This window comes from Cetorhinus maximus, chromosome 2 (assembly GCF_964194155.1).
Source record: "Cetorhinus maximus chromosome 2, sCetMax3.hap1.1, whole genome shotgun sequence".
Classification (NCBI taxonomy): domain Eukaryota; kingdom Metazoa; phylum Chordata; class Chondrichthyes; order Lamniformes; family Cetorhinidae; genus Cetorhinus; species Cetorhinus maximus.
Window position 1 is genome coordinate 120,808,058 of NC_135880.1, and position 23,573 is coordinate 120,831,630.

General features: G+C 43.7%; 1 protein-coding gene across 1 annotated transcript in view; it reads left to right on the forward strand.

Annotated features, from left to right (window-relative positions):
* fbn2 (fibrillin 2) overlaps window positions 1-23,573 on the forward strand; it is a 401,654-nt gene that overhangs the window by 345,851 nt on the left and 32,230 nt on the right. The window contains exons 55-59 of the mRNA XM_078568999.1: window positions 1,033-1,164; window positions 1,366-1,491; window positions 15,798-16,004; window positions 16,410-16,535; window positions 22,146-22,268. Of these exons, the coding sequence (XP_078425125.1) occupies window positions 1,033-1,164; window positions 1,366-1,491; window positions 15,798-16,004; window positions 16,410-16,535; window positions 22,146-22,268 (714 nt within the window). The remainder of the gene's footprint in view (window positions 1-1,032; window positions 1,165-1,365; window positions 1,492-15,797; window positions 16,005-16,409; window positions 16,536-22,145; window positions 22,269-23,573) is intronic.

The following is a 23,573-nucleotide window of genomic DNA, read 5'->3' on the forward strand; positions in this document are numbered from 1 at the left end:
AGTTGAAAAGTGTAAGACTCACACAAGATATGACCACCAAGGGTTTATGTGATTGGAACTCGACAAATTACAGTGTTGTTTATCAATGCAGATTATCTTATATTTATCCATTCTGATCATCTAATCATAGGAAGCATATTATTGCTGTAGAGAGAGTGCAGTGCCAAGGTAAAAGATGGTTTGATATATCAGGATTGTACAAAAGGCAAAGAGGTTAAGGAAGTTGTTTACTTTGGAAAAGAGGCTTTGAGCTGACATAATTGAAGTTTACAAGATTATGCAGGGCATTGACAAGAGTTCATCCTGGTAAATTTTCATCACCATGGTTAATATTCAAGCACCACAAGTCAGAAGTTATAAATTAGCAGTAAGAAGGAAAGGAGGAAAATTTTCTCACCCAATACAGCTGTGGAAAGTTACAAGAAGGCCATTGAAATGAACAGTGCAAATGAGTTTAACATACAATTGCATGCATTTCTGCAGAGATAAGTGATTGAGGTATATGATGAGAAAATAGTTAGGGTGAACTGATGCATCAAAAAAAGACAGGCTCAACAAGACAAACGGTCTTTGCCTATTCCTAACAGCGTCTACATTTTTGTTTGTTTTTATGCTCTAACCTAGCATTTATAACCTAGCTTAAGTGGGAACCAAATCTAATCCTCACCTAAATGTAATGCTCCACTCACAATATTTCCATGAATAATGGGGATTTCCATCTACTCATTTTATCAATACATCAACAAAGATGTGAACGGATCAAGCCCCCAGGACTCTAGTCTATTAAAGCCATGTGCCCCTCGAGAAACCAAACAACATTGTTACACTGTGCTATCTTTTTCTGCTTTTGACTGTGAATATAATTTGCTGGCTTCAGCACCAGACAGCAAAAATGGTGGTGACTTAGAAATGTACAGTTTTTTTTTTCACTTTATTTTGTATTTTTTAATCAATTTTTTTTTAACAATCACCCAAAATCTGGAATTTGCTTTATTTTGTGAATCCGCTTTCCATCACCTTGTTTCATCACAGACCTCGATGAATGTGCTCAGGAGCTCCAAGACTGTGAATCCAGAGGCATGATGTGCAAAAATCTGATTGGTACCTTCATGTGTATCTGCCCACCTGGAATGGTCCGCAGACCTGATGGCGATGGTTGTGTGGGTAAGACCTTTTTGACTAACTGCAAAGGACATGATACCTGGGTTAGATTATGTCATTTGGTGAATCAATGCAAGGAAATCTTCCGAAGACTGACTCTCAGAAAAATTCACTATAACAGGAAATGTTGAAGGAATCAAAATAGTTTTGTTATAAGTCTGATTTTTTTTTTAAAAATTTGCTTTGAATCTTGCCCAATTCTAGATGACAATGAGTGCTGGAGCAAGCCAGGCATCTGTGAAAATGGACGCTGTATAAACATTGTTGGCAGTTACAGATGTGACTGCAGTGAAGGATTCCGAGCAACTCCCTCAGGCACTGAGTGCATAGGTAAGTCCAACTTACATGAATAGTAGATTAAACTACATATCAGATTTTAAGAGGAACAGGATCCTCCAGAACTATCGATCAATTTGGAGTCCTGAAATTTTCTAATCAAAATTTATTCACAATTAATATTGGTAAAAAGAACACCAACGAATGCTGGAATATTGGAAAGAAAAACATAAATGCTGAACACATCAACATCAAGAAGGGAAAGAACAAATTGTACACAATAAGAAACACAAAAAAGTCTAAGTCTACCAATTTATAAAAAGATTTACCGACTGTCGTCGGAACCATAAACCAGGATGGACTCCACTTCTCATAATCAAGCAGGCAACATGAATATTCTTGTTCACACAATGTAAGCTGGGCTAGAGATACATTAAGTCACAAAGTGATGATCTCTGACAGGTTCCTGCCACCTCTTACGCATTAACCTTGGTGTGAGCTTTGCACAGGCTCTGTCCACATAAGGCAAAATGGGAACTGTTAATAGAAAGACAGACTTAAGGTCCAAATGAAAATGGTAAAAGTTCAAAATAAAGGTACCAGCTTAGAATAGATCAGATTTTAGAAATGGGCTGTCTGAAACTCCTGGCAGCAGATTCAAACCCACACCTCCATAGAGACTAGAGCCTAGGTCCAGCACCTTAGACCACTTGGCCGTGGTACCACTCTAGTATCCTAGGCCCAACCATCTTCAGCTGCTTCATCAATGACCTTCCTTCCATCATAAGGTCAGAAGTGGGAATGTTCGCTGAAGATTGCACAATGTTCAGCACCATTTGCGACTCCTCAGATACTGTAGCAGTCCATGTCCAAATGCAGCAAGACCTGGACAATATCCAAGCATGGGCTGACAAGTGGCAAGTAACATTCGGGCCACACAAGTGTTAGGCAATGACCATCTCCAACAAGAGAGAATCCAACCAGCGCCCCTTGATGTTCAATGGCTTTACCATCACTGAATCCCCCATTATCAACATCCTGGGGGTTACCATTGACCAGAAACTGAACTGGACTAGCCATATAAATACTGTGGCTACAAGAGCAGGTCAGGGGCTAGGAATCATGCGACGAGTAACTCGCCACCTGACTCCCCTACGCCTGTCCACCATCTACAAGGCACAACTCAGGAGTGATGGAATGCTCCCCACTTGCCTGGATGAGTGCAGCTTCTACAACACTGAAGAAGCGTAACACCATCCAGGACAAAACAGCCTGCTTGATTGGCACTCCATCCACAAACATTCACTCCACCCACCACCGATGCACAGTAGCAGCAGTGTGTACCATCTACAAGATGCACTGCAGGAATTCACCAAGGCTCCTTAGACAGCACCTTCCAAACCCACGACCACTACCACCTAGAAGATCAAGGGCAACAGATAGATGGGAACACCACCACCTGGAAGTTCCCCTCCAAGACACCCGCCATCCTGACTTGGAAATATATCGCCGTTCCTTCACTGTCGCTGGGTCAAAATCCTAGAACTCCCTTCCTAACAGCACTGTGGGTGTACCAACACCACATGGACTGCTGCGGTTTAAGAAGGCAGCTCACCACCACCTTCTCAAGGGCAACTAGGGATGGGCAATAAATGCTGGCCCAGCCAGCGAAGCCCACATCCCATGAATGAGTAAAAACAAAAAATTTAGAAAGGTGAGCACTGGGATAGCTAAAGAAAAGTAGAAAGAGAAATTGGCACAGGATTGTAGGTCAACGGTGAGATGACTTCAATTTCCAGGATGTTCTGGCAATAAAGAGATTAGAAACAAACATTGAATAAGAGGGCATATGGAACCTTCAGGTGTGATAAGAGCAACAAAAATACTAGAAAATAAGGAAAGAAAGGTCAAGAGAGGATGTGGAAGAGGGAATCTCAAAAGATATTTAAAATAACAATGAAATATTCTACAAATATATCAACAACAACTTGCATTCATATAACATCTTTGACAGAGTAAAATGTCCTAAAATGTTATCAAACAAAATTTGATACCAAGCCAATAAGGAGATAGGAAGACAGATTGGTCAAAGCTTGGTCAAAGAGGTATGTTTTAAAGAATATCTTACAGGAGTAGAGAGGCCACTGAGGGAAATTCGAAGTCCAGATTCCAGGTAGCTAACTAAAGTATGTCCGCTAATGATGGAGTGATTAAAAATTGGGGGATAAGCAAGAGGCCAGAACTGGAGAAGCACAGAGGAGGTTACAGAGATAGGGAGAGACAAGGTCATGGAGGGATTTAAATGAGAATTTTAAAATCAAGGCTTTGTCAGAATGGGAACCCATGTAGTCAACAGGCACAGGGGTGATGTGTGAATGGATATGGGAGCAGTGTTTTGGATGAGTTCAAGTTGAGGAGTGGAAGATGTAACTCCAGCCAAGACACCATTGGAATAGTCAAGTCAAGGGTTAATAAAGGCATGACTGAGGGTTTCAGCAGCAAATAAGCTTATTTGGGGCAGAAACAGGTTATATTACAGAGTTAGAAGTAGATGGTTGTGGTGATGTAGATATGATTTTGGAAGCACGTCTCAGTCAAATGGGATGCCAAGATTGCAAGTGGTCTGGTTCCATATCAGACGGTGACCTGGGAGAAGGGTGGAGTCATTGCAAGTTTTTTGAGGCAATAGAGATGATACAACAGAGATTTACTCAGATGCTACCTGCTATGATGAAGTATAAACAGGGAAAACTTTAAAAATTAGGGCTGTTTTCATGAGCCCCAGCAGGATGACAGGGTGAATTAATAGGGGTGTTTAAAATTATGAAGAGATGGGACATAATATACAGACTTAAGTGAGCCTTCTGTGAGGCTGCAGCAAACAAAGTGAGGCATTGTAGCAGCAGAGGCAGATTTACAAGTGGTCTCTGTCTCTATTTCCTGGATCAATCAATGAGCTTTACATACTTGTTAGAGAGGAACATGAAAGGAATCAGGGGAGAGGGGTTTAAGGAGGTTGTTGGTAGTCGACAAAGGAAACTGGGGGTTATCCCTGCTCCCCAATGGATCTCTCTGTTTTGACAGAGGAGAACAGGGCACAGTACAGCATGATGTGATGCAGCCAGATCAGGCAATGAATGGATAAGCCAGTTGAGAACCAAGTACACTTGCTCCCCTTGGGCTTGAAGGAGAAAAAATTGGAACAGTTCCCAAGGGTAAAACCAGAATGGGAAACAGTGAAAGTTTAGCTGGGGATATGGCATTAAATCTGATGCTGTGTGAATGGCTGAGCAAATCAACAGTTCCCTCCATTGGGAATGGAAGTCCAAAGGTTATCCAGTGAGGAGTTTGAGAGTGTGGTTATAAGTGGCTGGGAGAGTTTTTTTCCACGGTGAATTCAGAAGGAAATGCAGTTGAATGAAAGTGAAGAGATGTGAGTGATGACAATTGCGAGAATGTAATCAGAGTGTCAGTGATTGAGACCTCCTGAGAGTAGAAATGGATATGGTGAGGTTAAAAAGGTGGCTGTGAATCTGGTGAAAGAGTTTAGATGCAGACAGAAGCTTAGAGAGGAGAGGAGAGCAATGAATTTGCATGAGAGGTCAAGGGAGCTGGGAAAGAAATTTAGATCATCTAGGATGAAGAGTCGATCAATGTAAAGTGATGAGAGAAGAAAGAAGAGAGAATACCTGATTGAGAAAATCAAATTGTGGTTTAGAGGAGAGTGAACAATGATGATGTTGAAGGACGAGCAAGAGGTGTTTAAGGGTGTAAGATGCTCAAAAGGAGGGAATGGTGTCAGAGGAACAGGAGAGACCTAGATGTGATTTGCTGATAAAGCCACACTCCACTGAGTAAGCTGGGAAAGAGACAACTGAGGACAAGACCCAGTTTACACAGTGGCAAAGAGGTGGGCAGTTAGCAATCACAGCTTTTAAGGGGACAGTGATAGATACCACAAAAGATGATTGGAGCGTTAGAGGGTAGCTGTGGGATTGTTCAAGGAGAATTCAAGCCTGCCACAGTGGCAGTAGGGAGGAAAGCTGAGGAGGTGATGTGTTGGGGTCGGGATCGGGGAGGAGGTGGGGTAGGGGTATTGCAAACTAACTGAGGGAAGAGATGATAAATCCATTTGAGAAAAAGGGAGAGAAAAAAGAGAGAACAGCACAAAAACTGTTCAAAATTTTACAGAAAAGGAGATAGATATATTATGCTTGGGTCTGAAGCAGAAGTTAAAATACAAAGGTAAATGGCACAAAATGAATTCAGGTTATATTGTCATGGCAGAGATTAGGTGACGCAATTCAATTAGAATAAGATTATATTTTTTCACAGCTGAAGAGTTTTAATCTTTCAAGAGCTGGCTGCACTGCTCCACAATACTTATGTTTGTGTTAGTTGCTATAATTTGAAAGGAATTGCAGGTCCTTGACAAAGTGCCAAAAATGGCTGGGTTCCTTCTTTTCACCTCTCTGGAACTTAAAATCAATCCTGTGAAGGTAAACAGCACAAAGGGCACTTTGTAACTGACTGTGGATCAGAGCTCCCTGTCAATAAAGGTAATGAGAGTCTGGGAAGTTTACCTCTCTCCCACACAGCAGTTGACACTAATTGGAATAGACCAGTTTAATTTGTAAGAAAATGAGTGATACGTAATTTCTAAAGCTCCTGATTATTCTTGTTCTCTCAATAAACCCTCCTCCTCTCCCCCACCCAATATACATACACTCTCCCACATACCAAGGACCATCTCCCCGACTTTACAACAGCACTGACAAACTTCCTTCTTCCATTAAAGCTGTTATTTTAAGCCGTTTTTCAGCTAGCAGTTCAGTGGGAAATACAAGCTGAAGTTCTGTGCTGCATTGCAACTGATACCCAGATCTAGTATGCACAAGTGAATATTCACTTGTGAAATGAAAAGAAGTAGGGTATGCACAGAGGGAGCAGCAGAGTGCAGCATTCACAGTTGACCATCAAGAGCTGTGTACCTAACTCAACACAGCCAATTTTCCAAGTTTGCGGGGCAGTCACAATTTTCTGGTATATGCACCTGACTCTACAAGTATCTCCGTATACATTTAGTGTAAAGATGTTTTCCACTTCAAAAGGCTCTCATTCTCACTTTAAAGTTAAATTTTATGTTACCAGTAACTGTCAAATCTCTATGTTTTACAAGCTGATTTCTAAGCAAACAGATCAACTTTCTGACTGTGAGTTAGGCAGCTCAGACTGAGCTGAATTTTCTTCTGATCAGGCAACATGTGGAAAAGAAAAGAACAAGGGCCTGAATTTTACCAGCCCTTTGCAACATGCTTGGAGGCAGCAAGGCTGGCAAAATGGCGTGGGAATGCATGGGGGGTGCTGTGTCTTCCTGCTGCCATGCCCTTTTGCCAGCAGCGGTAAAGTTGACAAATTGACTGCCAACAGGACGCCATTTGAGCCAATTAAGGGCTACTTGCCCACACTGGGGGGTGGGGGTGCTGCCATGTGGGAACACAGCCCAGCAAAACCTGGCGACTGCCAACTGGGCTCTAGGGAGGGAGGTCCCTCTTTTTTCTTGGCACTCCATGGCCCATGGAGGAGCTCCTCGTGCCCCCATGGCAGCCACATCTTTAATTGGATGGTGGTCCTGGTGGCAGCCAATTAAGTGGCTTCCACCAGCAACATACCTCCCCAGCATCCATGCTGGCTGGGGCAAGTTGCCTTCCATTTTCAGCCCCAGCGATGCAACTTCTGCCATCTTAGTAAAATTCAGCCCAAGGCTTCAAGCCTGTTACTAAGCTGTGCCTGCTCTCTACCAAGGAGTGTTGACAATGAACGGTTGGGAGGCTAGTGGAATGGAACACAGGCTCTGTGCCACTACCAACATTTACATGCGGCAGATAGGGAAGCAGAAGACAGCAGATATGCCGGTGAGGGCAACAGGAAAGGAAGTGAAGTTGGATGGAAAGGGGAGGATAGTGGCAGGCCTCAACACACCATGATGAAGATTGATTGATGTGAAGTCCTAACCTAGCGCTTTTCCTTTCTCCATAGATGCTGCCTGACCTGCTGAGGGTTTCTATCATTTTCTGCTTTGCTTCAGATTTCGAACATCTGCAGTATATTGCTCTTCCTGAATTTTCTTCCTTTATTCTACCTGGTTTTGGACAGGTCAACAGCAGAAATGGCAGGAAAGTGGTGGGTGTGTTGAGGCCTGCCACTATTCTCCCCTTCCCACCCAACTCCACTTCCCTTCCTGTTGCCTTCACCGGGACAACTGCTGTCTTTGCTTCCCTACCTGCTGGTGTGAACGTAGGGCCTGCATCCCATCCCATACCCTCCCATCCATCCATTGTCAGCACTCCTTGGTACCGCCTAGTAGACAGTAGGCCCAGGATAGTGATAGTAACATCTTCAAAGTGCAGCAATAGAGGGAGAGGACATATCAGGGACCTCCACTCATTCCAGTCTTTTCCCACCCACTTAATATAAAGTAAACTTAGATATATTTAGTTTGCCACTTTTGTCAGCCCTATCTTAAAAGTGCAGTGCATATACGATACTGCATTGTAAAAGTTTCCAAAATTGGAAACTACTTATATTTTTTTCATCATTATGCCACACATACTATGGTATGATTTGTCTAGAACTTTGGCCTGGGTTTTCACTGAGTCAACTTGACTCGGGAGCCCTTTAAAATTGGTGGGCAGTTCCCGATTCTGGGATTCCCAGCTGCATTCCCGGGCTGTCTAATTTTTGGGAGTGCCTTTAAAGAGTGCGCCTGCTTCATGTCAGAACATAGGAGCCGGCTATTTGGCCCTTTGAGTCTGCATTAAGGTCGTGGCTGATCTGGTTGTGGTTGCCTGTCTGCACCCGCCTGTCCCCCACCCCCCCATAACTCTTGACTCCCTTGCCTAACAAAAACCTGTCTAACTCTGCCTTGAATAAATTTTAAAGACCCAGGCCCCACTACTTTCTGGGGAAGAGAATTCCACAAAACAACGACCCTTTGGGAGAAAAAGTTTCTCCTCAACTCTGCCTTAAAAGAGAGACCTCTTATTTTTAAACTCTGTTCCCTAGTTTTAGACTCCCCGACAAGAGGAAACATCCTCTGGGTATCCACCCTATCGAGTTCCCTCAGGATTTTATATGTTTCAATACGATCACCCCTCATTCTTCTAAACTCCAGTGGGTATATGTCCAACCTGTTCAACCTTCCCTTATAAAATAACCCCTTAATCCCAGGAATGAGTCTAGTGAGCCTTCTCTGAACTGCTTCTAAAGCAATTATATCTTTTTTTAAACAAAGAGACCAAAACTGCACACAGTATTCCACGTGTGGTCTGACCAAGGCCCTGTACAGCTGCAGTAATACTTCCCTACTTTTATGTTCTATTCCTCTTACAACAAATGCCAACATTCCATTTGCCTTCCTAATCGCTTGTGGGACCTGCATGCTAACTTTTGCTGATTCATGTACCAGAACACCTGGATCCCTCGGTACCACCGAGTTCTGCAATCTTTCTCCGTTTAAATTGTATACTGCTTTTGTATTCTTCCTGCCAAAGTGAACAAGTTCACATTTACACATGTTATACTCCATCTGCCAAATTTTTGCCACTCACTTAACCTGCCTATATTCCTTTGCAGACTCTCTACCTCCTCTTCACAAATTACTTTCCTACCTATCTTGGTGTCATCAGCAAATTTAGTTACCATACATTTGGTCCCTTCATCTAGGTCATTGATATAGATTGTAAATAGTTGAGGACCCAGCACTAATCCCTGTGGCACTTCACTAGTTACACTTGCCAATCCGAAATAGACCCATTTATCCCTACTCTCTGCTTCCTGTTAGCCAACCAATCCTTTATCCATGCCAGTATGATACCCCCTACACCATGGGCAGAATCTTCGGCTCGGCGAGCAGGGGCGGGGCCCGCTCACCAATGCATAAAATGACGCGCAGCGACGTCAGGCATGTGTCCCAACGTCACGGCACGTCATTTAGATTTTCAGTTCAGCGGGCGCGCACCCAGGTCGGCTGCGCACCTACCAAACTGTCAAAGGCCGATTAAGGCCATTTAAGAATCAATTAAATCATTGACCTGAGCTGCACATCCAACCTTAAAGTTGGCGGGCAGATGAAGAGCCCAGGAGGCCTTCGCATTTTTCATGGAACCTCATCCACGGGCGGGATGAGGTTTCATGAACATTTTTAAAGTGTTTGAAAATTTTAAAATAAAATTAATGGACATGTCCCAGCTCATGTGACAGTTTCACATGATGAGACATGGCCTTAAAATTTTTTTACCTTTAATCGAAAGAGCGCACACCTCGACTCAGGCATCCTGCCCCCACCGCCCGCACAGGGAACACTCAGCACTTCCAGGCACGCGTCATGCTGGGTGGGCCTTAATTGGCCCACACACATAAAAGGGCGGGGCGTCCGCCCCCGCACAACCCCCGCAATGGGGAGAAAATTCTTGCCCTTGTGCTCTAATTTTGTGTAGTAACCCTTGATGTGGTACCTTATCAAATGCCTTTTGTAAACCCAACTACACCACATCTACCAGTTCCCCTTTATCCATCTTGAATGTTACTTTGTCAAAAAATTCTAACAGATCAGTTAAACAGAATTTCCCTTTCACATAGCCATGTTGGCTCTGCCTGATCAAAACACAATTATCTAAGTATCCTGCTATAGCCTCCTTAATATTGGATTCTAGCACTTTCCCTCTAACCTATGTTAAGCTAACCGGCCTATAGTTTCCCGCTTTCTGCTTCCCTCCTTTCTTGAATAAAGTTGTTACATTAGCTATTTTCTAATGCGCTGGAACCTTACCAGAATATAAGGAATTTTGGAAGATTATAACCAATGCATCTACTATCTGTGTTTCCACTTCTTTTAAGACCCCAGGGATGCAGGCTATCCACTTCTGAGGACTCGTCAGCCTTTAAGTCTAATAGTTTTCCTAGCACCATTTCCCTGGTGATGGTGATTGCATTAAGTTCATCTCTCCCTATTACCTTTTGACTTTCAAAAATCTTTGGGAAGTTTTCTAAGTCCTCTACCATGAAGACAGACACAAATACCTGTTCGACGCCTCTGCCATTTCCTTGTTTTCCATTATCAATTCCCCAGACTCATCCTCTAGAGGACTAAAACCAGCTTTAGCTACACTTTTCCTATTCAAATACTTGTAGAAACTTTTGCTATCTGTTTTCATATTACTTGCTAGCTTCCTCTCACACTCTGTTTTCTGCCTCTTCATTATCTTTTTAGTCTTTCTTTGCTGATTCTTAAAATATGTTTCAATTCAAAATCTGTAAGTTTGCGCATGCGCAGGGGTGCGCTCACTGAAAGCTCCCTGAAGGCACAGAGCCACCTCAGGGAGCTGAAGATATTTTAAAGTAAAATTAAAGATGTTAAAAATCCAGAAAAGATGTCTGCTCAGCAGACTCACGCACATTTACATGGTGATTATTAAAATTCTGCCCAAACATTTTTATTTTCTTAAATTTAATTACAGAAACCTCATCCCGCCCATGGATAAGGTTTCGCGAAAAATGCAAGGCCGCCTGGCCTATTCACCCGCCCACCAACTGTAAGGTTTGACGGGCAGCGCAAAATTCAACTTAATTACCAGCTTAAGGGCCTTAATAGGCCTCTTAATTGTCGGCGGGCACACTGCAGACTCTCGCGTGCACCCGCTGACTGAAATATCGCGTGAGTGCGTAATAACGCTGGGATGCTCACCTGACATCATTGCGTGCTATTTCACGCTCAGGCGTGCGACCACACACTGAGCTGAAAATCCTGCCCATAATATACCTCTCAATCATCTGAACTTTCTGACCAGCTTGCTTATTGATAATAGTGTTAGTCTTAACATGCATTATTTTTACAGCAAGATCCAGCCCACTGTCAGCTGAGAAAAAATCTCCAGAGGTGCTGACCATATGCCACTCATTTTTTGGCAACAGCAGCCACAGATTCTCCCCTCACTGCCTGAGAGGCCAGAAGTTTACTTGTTTCATACCTCTAATGCAAGTGGTGGTGGGCAGGCGACCCAGTGTCTGAAATGGGCCCAGTGTATCCAGATCCCAGCTTATCATTGGGCCCTTTCTTATTTTGCTGGAATTGCAGCGAGTGCACCGCCTTTGACCATAGGGGCAATAATAGATCACTCAGCCCCACATGTCTAACTATCATTCAGTTAGATCATGGACGGTCTGTGCCACAAATCCATTTACTGGCTTCTGTTGCATATTCCTTCACAATGTTATCTAATGAAAAACATGTCAATCTCAATCTTGAAAACTTCATTTAACCCATTATCCAGAACCTTTTAGGGGGACATGTTCCAGATTTACACTAGCTTTTGTGCGTAAATGTGCTTACTGACCTCACTTCTAAATAGTTTAGCTCTAAACTTAAGATCTGTCCCTCTTGTTCTGGATTCCTCCACCAGAGGAAATTGTTTCTTTGTATCTATCCTATTGAATACCTTTATCATTTGAAACTCCTTAATTACATATAGGACAGCTAGCTTAGATGGCAACATCTTCCTTTGAGAGATGTGTTTATACTTCTAGCTGAGGTGCTACTAACCTACATTACCTGCGTGTGTTACGCCAGTCTATATATGGCCAGGCATATTGTAACACCATGCAAATGAGGAAAATTCATCATCTTACATAGGGAAGAAATTACACTCCATTGTTCTTTAATGCACGTGAGAGAGAGTAGCGCAACTAAATTTTTATCCCATTCCCTGTTATTTACACAATCTCAATACTGGCCCAACATCTTGTCTAATTGATTACAGGACAATCAGTTACATGGACTCTGGTGCCAAATCCAGAACAATTTTAATTTATTTGTGGAATTTATACCAATGACGTTGTACCTGCCAACATCACTTCTCAGTGATAAGCCTTGGAGCTCATAAACCATTCTTTGTCCCAGTTCCAGGCAGACACCATGAAAAAGGTGTCTTTTTCCACCTTTTCACCACCAAAAAAAAATCAAACTTATGCAGATGATATAAATATTTGGACTATCTGCATGGTGATGGGGAGGTGGCTCAGGGGTGCATCTTTATAGTGGAGCACCAGGCTAATAATGCACCACAGTCCTGCTGGTGTGGAAAATCCAGGCTGTGGCTACAGAAGTAGTGGTGAAATGAGTCTCTTTAGATGGGGCTCGTTCATCTGCTGATAATAGCACTACCTTAGGACTGTCATCAGCAATACTGTAAAAGAAGAAAGAACGTGCATTTATATAGTGTTTTCCTTGACCCCTGGATGTCCTGACAGACTTCACAGCCAATCAAGTGAGGGACTCTCAATGTGATTATATTGGGCCTGTTCTGGAACAGACACTTCAATATGCTTTAGTGTCTTGTTAATGCCACCATCTCCCATGGCACATCTCACACATCTGGCAGCAACACCATTGATAAATCTGATGTTGAGTTAAGGCCACCAATTCTTGTTAACACCTGCCATAAAATTAAAAAGGAAAAACAGCTTACAGGACAGTAATTAGACTGAAGGGCACACAAACATATAATTAGGAACAGGGGTAGGTCATTCAGTCCCTTGAACCTACTCTGCCATTCAATAAGATCATGGCTGATTTGAATGTAACCTCAACCCCATATTCCTGCCTACCCCCAATAACCCTTCCCCCTCTTGTTAATCAAGGATCTATCTAGCTCTGCCTTAAAGATATTCAAAAACACCGCTTCTACCGGATTTTGAGGAAGAGAGTTCCAAAGACTCACGACTGCCTCAGAGAAGAAAATTCTCCTCATCTCTGTCTTAAATGGGTGACCTCTTATTTTTAAAAAGTGACCCCCTAGTTCTAGATTCTCCCACAAGAGGAAACATCCTCTCCACATCCACGTGTCAAGACCCCTCAGGATCTTAAAGGTTTCAAGGCCTCTTACCCTTCTAAACTCCAGTGGATACAAGCTTAACCTGTCCAACCTTTCCTCATAAGACAACCTGCCCATTCCTGGTATTAGTTTAGTTAACCTTCTTTGAACTGCTTCTAATGCATTTACATCTTTCCTTAAATAAGGAGACCAGGACTGTACACAATACTCCAGATGGGGGGGCAGAATTTTACCCTTGGCATGCAGGCACGCGCCCAACACGCCCGTGCATGAAATAAAGCACGTTGACGTCAAACGAGCGTCCCGACATCAACGTGCACTTTCGCGATATTTCGCTAGATGGGCGCGCGATGAAGACAGAGGCGTGCCCGCCATTAATCAAGTGGCCAGTTAAAGCCCTTGAGGGCCAATTGACTCCAAGTTTACGTAGCCCGTGTGATTTTCAGGCCGTCGCAAGGGCAAATGGGCAGGCCACGATTTGCAAAACCTTATCCATGGGCGGGATAAGTGGGGTCAGTGGGCCTGACAAAGCGAACAGTGAGTAGTTTTGGATATCACTTGCTGCTGCTTGCTTCTGTGAACAGGACAGCTTCATTTTGCTTCAGTGCTGCATTCAGAGCATTTAGAGGCTTCAGTTCAGGACTCAGTGTTGCCTTCCAGGCCCCCGGAGGATTCACACTGTCTGGGGCCCTCCCTTACCCTGGTAATGGGGATTGTGGTCTCTGCTGGAGGCACCTCTTCTGAGGAGGAAGAAAGGGGGAGAAGGCCAGGTGTCCCTACTCAGCTTCCAGGGGAGCGACCAATAGGAGGAGAGGCTCAGGCTAGTGAGTGACATTTGCCACTCACACTGTAACACCTCTGAGGTCCACGGGGTGATGGGCTGCTCTTACCTGTTCTGCAAAATGACCCATGCCAACACAGTACCCAGCCGTCCCGATCGCAGGAAATTGTTAAAGCGCTTCCAGCACTGGACCCATGTACGTCTCACCACGTTATGGTCGCTGACCCTAGATGCCACCTCCTCCCAGGCCTTTTTGGTGAGGTGAGGATGCCTCCTCCTCCCGTCCTTGGGGACAAGTGTTTTTCTCAAGGCTGCCACCTACTCCAAGAGGGCAACGAGGCACTCATCCGAAAAACACGGGGCTGACTGCCCAGCCAACCTGCCCTCCCACCTGCCGTGTCCACCGCTATGGTATCTATGCACAGGACTTCTGCGTCCTCTGGTAGCAGCCTTCCAGGGGCTGCTGAGGCCACATTTGAATCGGCCACCGATTTGGGTCGCCATTGGACCTAGCAGACATTAAGCCCCCAGCCCACCCCTTTGTGCTTATTCAAAGGCCGTGTCTCACACTAGGCAGGGCTTAATTGGCCCACCCGCGTAAAATCGTGGTGCGCCCCCATTCACTGGTGACGGTCGGCTTCCTGACCTCTGCCGCCGAACACCCCCGCCCAAGGTAAAATTCTGCCCGTGGTCTCACCAGTACCCTGTACAACTGAAGCATAATCTCCCTACTTTTGTAATCAATTCCCCTCACAATAAATGATAACATTCTATTAGCTTTCCTAATTAATTGCTGTACCTGCATACAAGCCTTTTGTGACTCATGCACTCAGACACCCAGATCCCTCTGAACCTCAGAGCTCTGCAATCTCTCACCATTTAGATAATATGCTTCTTTTTTATTCCTCCTGCCAAAATGGACAATTTCACATTTGCCCACATTATACTCCATTTGCCAGATCCTTGCCCACTCACTTAACCTATCTATGTCACTTTGTAGCCTCCTTATGTCCTCTTCACAATTTACTTTCCTACCTATCTTTGTGTCGTTAACAAATTTAGCAACCATTCCTTCGGTCCCTTCATCCAAGTCACTTATATAAATTGTAATAAGTTGAGGCCCCAGCACTGACCCCTGTGGCACACCATTCGTCACATCCTGCCAACCAGAAAAAGATCCATTTATGTCAACTCCCTGCTTCCTGTTAACTAGCCACTCTTCTATCTATGTCAATATGTTACCCCCTACACCTTGAGCTTTTATTTTCCGCAATAACCATTGATGTGGCACTTTATCAAATGTCTTCTAGAATTCTAAGTACAGTACATCCACCAGTTCTCTTTTATCCACAACACAGTGGACTCCTTCAAAGGAGTAAAGAAAGTAGTTGAAAAGCATCCTGAAAAGCCTTAGCAGGAGCTGTAAGCAGAAAACTGAAAATGAAATTCAGTGGCCAGGTTGCCTGAACATTCTGACCATATTGCCTTGCCATTATCTGAAAACTTACCCTAGTGCTATGTCACACCTGTTTTCTTAGATGGGAAGTGATGTCTTATTGTGGGTGGGGGCAGGGGGTGGAGAGAAAAAAATTGTTAAGCTTGAAACTCATTTTAGTGGTGGATTCAAATATTAAAGTCTATTCTCAACATGCTAGTTCTATCTTTTAATCCCATTTTTCCACCTACAGACAATCGTCAGGCCTTCTGCTTTGCAGAGGTTCTTCAAACCATGTGTCAAATGTCTTCCAGCAGTCGAAACCTGGTCACCAAGTCTGAGTGTTGCTGTGATGGTGGTCGTGGTTGGGGTAACCAGTGTGATCTCTGCCCACTGCCTGGTACTGGCCAATACAAAAAGCTATGTCCACATGGTCCAGGCTACACAACTGATGGACAAGGTAAAATAAGATCTTCATTATGTTACGCTTCAGATGGTATTTTAAGATCAAAGGAAGTCTTTTTTATTTTTAATTAATTTGTGTTGGCCGTAGTAAAGAGTGTGAAAATTTTGAACAATAGGGAAATTATTTTCCAGTTTTTGTACATCTACTATACATGTTTGAATTGAATCATAATTAGTAATTAAAACAGAAAATTTCTGATTTCCAGTATCTGCAGTATTTTGCTTTTATCATAATTAGTGATTACTAGTCTTAATAAAATGTCTTTTGGAAATTGGTTTCCAATGGCCTTTGTAAAAATGAAAATCCCAATCCCAATTGTGTACTATTCTGAAAGGTTGCAGGAAATTAATTATCTATACATATACAGTTTATGTTTTCTAACTGGGTGTTTTGTTACAGACATTGATGAATGTAAGGTGATGCCTAACCTATGTCTGAATGGGCAGTGTATCAACACCATTGGTTCTTACCGCTGTCTCTGTAAGCTTGGTTACACCACAGAACTTACGGGTACAGCATGTGTTGGTAAGGAGTAGTTTAACTATTATCTATTTTACAATTGACAATCCCTGGTCTGTATTATTGGCCTTTTTTTAAATAAAAAAAAACTGGTTCTTTCCTATTACTATTTTGAATATCAACTTCTGTGATGGAAGTCAGAGCAAGAGTCATCTTCAATAAAAAATCAAGACTTGTATTGGCAGAGGCCTGCAAGCAAGTCATCAGCCAGTCTTCTCAACAGCAAACAACATTTCTGTAGTACTTCTTAGCAAGGGAAAGATGGCTGAGTGCTTTAAAAAGCAAGGACAAATATGAACCTATAGGTTTGTGCTTATGTTTATAGGTTGGTCCTATATAAAGTGAGTCTGTGGAATTAATAATGGAAAGTAAAGATATGGCAGGTGAATTGAACATGTATTTTACATCGGTCTTCACAATAGCGGATACAAGTAACATCCCAGAAAAAGGTGTAAATCAGGAATTGGAAGGGAGGGAGGAATGCAGGAAAATTACAATCACCAGGGAAGTGGTACTTAGCAAACTGTTGGAGTTGCGGGCTGACAAATCCCCGGGTCCTGATGGACTTCATCCTTAAAAGAAGTGGCTAGTGAGATAGTATATGTGTTGGTTTTAATTTTCCATAATTCCTTGGATTCAGGAAAGGAGCCATTAGATTGCAAAATAACTAATGTAACTCCTTTATTCAAAAAGGGAGGGAGATAGAAAGTGGGAAACTACAGGCCAGTTAGCTTAACATTTGTCATAGGGAAAATGTTGGAAGCTATTATGAAAGATGTTATAGCAGGCCACTTAGAAAAATTCAAGGCAAACAGGCAGCCTCAACATGGTTTTGTGAAAGGGAAATCATGTTTAACCAATTTGTTGGAGTTCTTTGAAGGAGTCACATGTTGTGGATAAAGGGGAACCAATGGATGTACTGTACTTAGATTTCCAGAAGGCATTTGATAAGGTGCCACATCAAAGGTTATTGCAGAAAATAAAAGCTCATGGTGTAAGAGGTAACATATTGGCATGGAGAGAAGATTGGCTAGCTAACAGGAACCAAATGGTAGACATAAATGGGTCATTTTCTGATTGGCAAGATGTAACAAGCAGTGTGCCACAGGGGTCAGTGCTGGGGCCTCAACTTTTAACAATTTATATAAATGTCTTGGGTGGAGGAGCAGAAGATATGGTTGCTCAATTTGCTGATGAGACAAAGTAAGGAGGCTACAAGGGGACATAGGTTAAGTGAGTAGGCAAAGATCTGGAAATGGAGTATAATGTGGGAAAATGTGAAGTTATCCATTTTGGCAGGATAAAAAAATAGTATATTATTTAAATGGTGAGAGATTGCAGAGCTCTGAGATTCAGAGGGATCTGGGTGTCCTAGTGTACGAATCACAAAAGACTAGAATGCAGGTACAGCAGGTAATTAGGAAAGCTAATAGAATATTATCATTTATTATGAGGGGACTTGAATATAAAAATAGGAAGGTTATGCTTCAGTTGTACAGGACACTGGTGAGACCACATCTGGAGTACTGTGTACATTACTGGTCTCCTTATTTAAGGAAGGATGTAAATGCATTAGAAGCAGTTCAGAGAATGTTTGCTAATATTGGGAATGGGCGGGCTGTCTTATGAGGAAAGATTGGACAGACTAGGCTTGTATCCACTGAAGTTTAGAAAAGTAAGAGGTGACTTGGTTGAAACATATAAGATCCTGAGAGGTCTTGACAAGGCGGATGTGGAAAAGATGTTTCCTCTTGTGGGAGAATCTAGAACTAGGGGTCACTGTTTAAAAATAAGGGGTCGCTCATTTAAGACAGAGATGAGGAGAATTTTTTCCTCAAAAGTCAGTGGAAGCAGAGTCTTTGAATGTTTTTAAGGCAGAGGTAGATAGATCCTTGATAAGCAAGGGGGGTGAAAGGTTATCGGGGGTAGGCGGGAGGCTACAGTCAGAACAGCCATGATCTATTGAATGGCGGAGCAGGCTTGAAGGACCTGCTCCTAATTCATATGTTCGTATAAACATAGAGTTAGGAGAGAAGAAACAGAAAGATAAAGAAGTGACACAAAAATATGGTTGAAGAAAAAGGATTTTAAGAAGCTTTTGAAGGTAAGGATGGAAGTAATAAGCTAACCATGTTTAGGAAGGGTGTTCCAGAGGCAAGAATATTCACTGACGATAGACCAGAGAGAGCAGGAGCCAAGTAGCAAGCCCATGTCAGAGCAGTGGAGGTTCAGTGCAAAGCCTTAAAATCAGGTGCAGCCATTTATGAACTACAGCTACTGTTGTATCACATACCCAGTTCTAATCATTTTTGCGAATATAGCTTTTGTAGATAATACCTGACTTCCTACATAAGAGCATGGGTATTTTGATTGTCATTACTTTAACACCAGTAATACCTAATTAGATTAAATGCATTGCCACTGGCATTAAAATCGCACTAAATATAAAACTCAGGCTATGGTGTAAAATCATGTTATCCAAGTAAAGACTATGCAAATCGACCATTCCAGGCTTGAATTTTTATAACAAAACAAAAACAGAATTACCTGGAAAAACTCAGCAAGTCTGGCAGCATCGGCGGAGAAGAAATCAGTCAACGTTTCGAGCCTCCATGGCCCTTCGGCAGAACTGCAGCATAGTTTCAACAAGGGAGAAATATAAATTGGTTTAAGGTGGGTGGGGGGCGGGGGGGAAGAGACACATTGAGGGTGTGGTGTGAGCAGATAATAATCAAAAGATGTCAGAGACAAAAGGGTCAAAGAGGTGTTGAAGGTGGTGGTCTTTGTCTGAGAAAAGTGCTAATTAAGAATGGAAAACAGGATATTCAAAGTACAGCTCTAGTGGGGGTGGGGTGGAAAGACTAAAGGTTTTAGTTTTAGATTTAAAAATAATGGAAATAGGTGGGGAAAGAAGAATCTATATAAATTATTGAAAAAAAAGCGGGTGGGGGGGGGAAAAGAAACGGGGTGGGGATGGGGGGAGGGGGAGTTTAAGATCTAAAGTTGTTGAATTCAATATTCAGCCCAGAGGGCTGTAAAGTGCCTAGTCGGAAGATGAGGTGCTGTTCCTCCAGTTTGCGTTGGGCTTCACTGGAACAATGCAGCAAGCCAAGGACAGACATGTTGGCATGAGAACAGGGTGGAGTGTTAAAATGGCAAGCGACAGGGAGGTTTGGGTCTTTCTTGCGGACAGACCGCAGGTGTTCCGCAAAACGGTCGCCCAGTTTGCGTTTGGTCTCTCCAATGTAGAGGAGACCGCATTGGGAGCAACGAATGCAGTAGACTAAGTTAGGGGAAATGCAAGTGAAATGCTGCTTTTGACCCCACCACAGAACATCAAGCCATTGTTTCCAGGACTGTCACTGACCTCATCTCCTCTGGAGATCTTCCTCCCACAGCTTCCAACTTGATAGTCGCCCAACCTCGGACGGCCCGCTTCTACCTCCTACCCAAAATCCACAAACAGAACTGTCCTGGCAGACCGATCGTGTCAGCCTGTTCCTGCCCCACGGAACTCATTTCTCGTTATCTTGACTCCCTTCTCTCTCCCCTCGTCCAGTCCCTTTCCACCTACATCCGTGATTCCTCTGACACCTTACGTCACATCAACAATTTCCAGTTCCCTGGCCCCAACCGCTTCCTCTTCACCATGGATGTCCAATCCCTCTACACCTCCATCCCCCACCAGGATGGTCTGAGGGCCCTTAGCTTCTTCCTTGAACAGAGGCCCCAACAATCCCCATCCACCACTACTCTCCTCCGTCTGGCTGAACTTGTTCTCACACTGAACAATTTCTCCTTTAACTCCTCTCACTTCCTCCAAATAAAAGGTGTGGCTATGGGTACCCGCATGGGCCCCAGCTATGCCTGTCTCTTTATGGGGTATGTGGAACATTCCTTGTTCCAGTCCTACTCCGGCCCCCTCCCACAACTCTTTCTCCGGTACATCGATGATTACTTCGGTGCTGCTTCATGCTCTCGTCGGGACCTGGAAAAATTCATTAAGTTTGCTTCCAATCTCCACCCCTCCATCATCTTCACATGGTCCATCTCTGACACTTCTCTTCCCTTCCTTGACCTCTCTGTCTCAATTTCTGATGATAGACTGTCCACCAATATCCATTACAAGCCTACCGACTCCCACAGCTACCTCGACTACAGCTCCTCACACCCCGCTTCCTGTAAAGACTCCATCCCATTTTCTCAGTTCCTTCGCCTCCGTCGCATCTGTTCTGATGACGCTACCTTCAAAAACAGCTCCTCTGACATGTCCTCCTTCTTCCTTAACCGAGGTTTTCCATCCACGGTCGTTGACAGGGCCCTCAACCGTGTCCGGCCCATATCCCGCGCATCCTCCCTCACACCTTCTCCTCCTTCCCAGAAACATGATAGGGTCCCCCTTGTCCTCACTTATCACCCCACCAGCCTCCGCATTCAAAGGATCATCCTCCGCCATTTCCGCCAACTCCAGCATGATGCCACCACCAAACGCATCTTCCCTTCACCCCCCTTGACGGCATTCCGTAGGGATCGTTCCCTCCGGGACACCCTGGTCCACTCCTCCATCACCCCCTACTCCTCAACCCCCACTTATGGCACCTTCCCATGCCCACGCAGAAGATGCAACACCTGCCCCTTCACTTCCTCTCTACTCACCGTCCAAGGGCCCAAACACTCCTTTCAAGTGAAGCAGCATTTCACTTGCATTTCCCCTAACTTAGTCTACTGCATTCGTTGCTCCCAATGCGGTCTCCTCTACATTGGAGAGACCAAACGCAAACTGGGCGACCGTTTTGCGGAACACCTGCGGTCTGTCCGCAAGAAAGACCCAAACCTCCCTGTCGCTTGCCATTTTAACACTCCACCCTGTTCTCATGCCAACATGTCTGTCCTTGGCTTGCTGCATTGTTCCAGTGAAGCCCAACGCAAACTGGAGGAACAGCACCTCATCTTCCGACTAGGCACTTTACAGCCCTCTGGGCTGAATATTGAATTCAACAACTTTAGATCTTAAACTCCCCCTCCCCCCATCCCCACCCCGTTTCTTTCCCCCCCCCACCCGCTTTTTTTTCAATAATTTGTATAGATTCTTCTTTCCCCACCTATTTCCATTATTTTTAAATCTAAAACTAAAACCTTTAGTCTTTCCACCCCACCCCCACTAGAGCTGTACTTTGAATATCCTGTTTTCCATTCTTAATTAGCACTTTTCTCAGACAAAGACCACCACCTTCAACACCTCTTTGACCCTTTTGTCTCTGACATCTTTTGATTATTATCTGCTCACACCACACCCTCAATGTGTCTCTTCCCCCCGCCCCCCACCCACCTTAAACCAATTTATATTTCTCCCTTGTTGAAACTATGCTGCAGTTCTGCCGAAGGGCCATGGAGGCTCGAAACGTTGACTGATTTCTTCTCCGCCGATGCTGCCAGACTTGCTGAGTTTTTCCAGGTAATTCTGTTTTTGTTTTGTTTTGGATTTCCAGCATCCACAGTAGCTTTTAGCTTTTTGTTTTTATCTTTGAATTTTTATAGTATTTGCAATTAATTAAAACTATTAAGAATTGGCACAGATTCCTAATTTTACTGTTCTTCCTGTCATTACATGACCAGATCTTGATGAATGTGCTCAGTCTCCAAAACCATGCAACTTTATCTGTAAGAACACAGAAGGGAGCTACCACTGCTCATGTCCAAGAGGCTACCTCCTGCAGGAGGATGGAAAGACATGTAAAGGTCAGTAAAGGAAATTGTAAATGTACTTAGCAGTTTTAAGTATGCATTGATTTTTTTTTTGCGTGGTTACTCTCTCATTGCTACTTGGTCAAGCAAAGGAGGTGGATTCATCTACACGAGTCTTGTCTCAGCTTAGCCAGAAGTTGTTGCCTTCAGGTAGTTCTTAGTGTGATGGGGAATTTAAGGTGCTACAGTGGAGTTGGGTGGCTAGAAAGAGATAAAAAGCAAAAAAAAATTTCAAAAGTTAGTACAGAAAAATGAATTGATTTGAAAATCTTAAGTTTTTAGTAGTGGTAATTCTGGGGAAGAGCACGGTGAATGATGTCGTTAGGCTTAGATTTTTCACAAGTAATCAAGTTTTAAGCAGCCCCTTATGGAGCCTTCAAATTCAACCCTCATTTTTCTGAGTGAAACTAAGATACAAGCCCAATCCGGTGATGTCAATCATTATGAACACATTGACACATACCCTCATCTTGGATCTTGTTTGCATGAGATGAGATCTTGGATATGTGTAGCTGATTCTTGGCTGAAAATCTCACACCTAGGGCAGGATTTTTCATATGGCGGGCAGGCTCGGCGGGAGCAGGCAGGGGTGGGCGCACCGCCATTTTACGCGGGTGGGCTAATTAAGGCCCGCCCAGCGTAATACGTGGCTGGTAGCGCTCAGCGCTACCTGTGCAGGCGGGGGGAGGAGAGAGAGTCGGGGCCAGCGTTCTTTTGCGCATGCACATGAAAGAGCGCTTCAATCTCCCTGAGGCACAGAGCTGCCTCAGGGAGCTTGAATCGATGATAAAATTATTAAATAAAAGGTGTAAAAATTTATTTAAGCATGTCCCCTCATATTTTCAAATTTATGAAATTTAAAAAATTTATTTAATGGAAGCTTTAGGAAACCTCATCCCGCTCGTGGATGAGGTTTGCTAAAAAATGCAAAGGCTACTTGGCCTTTTCGCCTGCCGCCAACCTTAAGGTTGGATGGGCAGCATTTAGAACAACTTTAATCAGATCCTTAATAGGCCGTTTACATATCAACAGGCGTGCAGGCGACTTCAGCGCATGCCCGCCGAATGAAACATCACTACTAAGCGTGATGACGTCGGGACACAGCCCGACATCATCGTGCATCAGTTTACATGTCAGGCCCACCCCCACACGCTGACCGGAAAATTCTGCCCCTAAGATTTGCCCAAAGTTCAGACAGTTCTGGTATTCAGCAGTTTGCAGCCAAATAGATCCTCTTCATAGATAAAATGTTTAAATTCATATTTAAAATTTAACATTAATGATGCTTTTAAATGACTT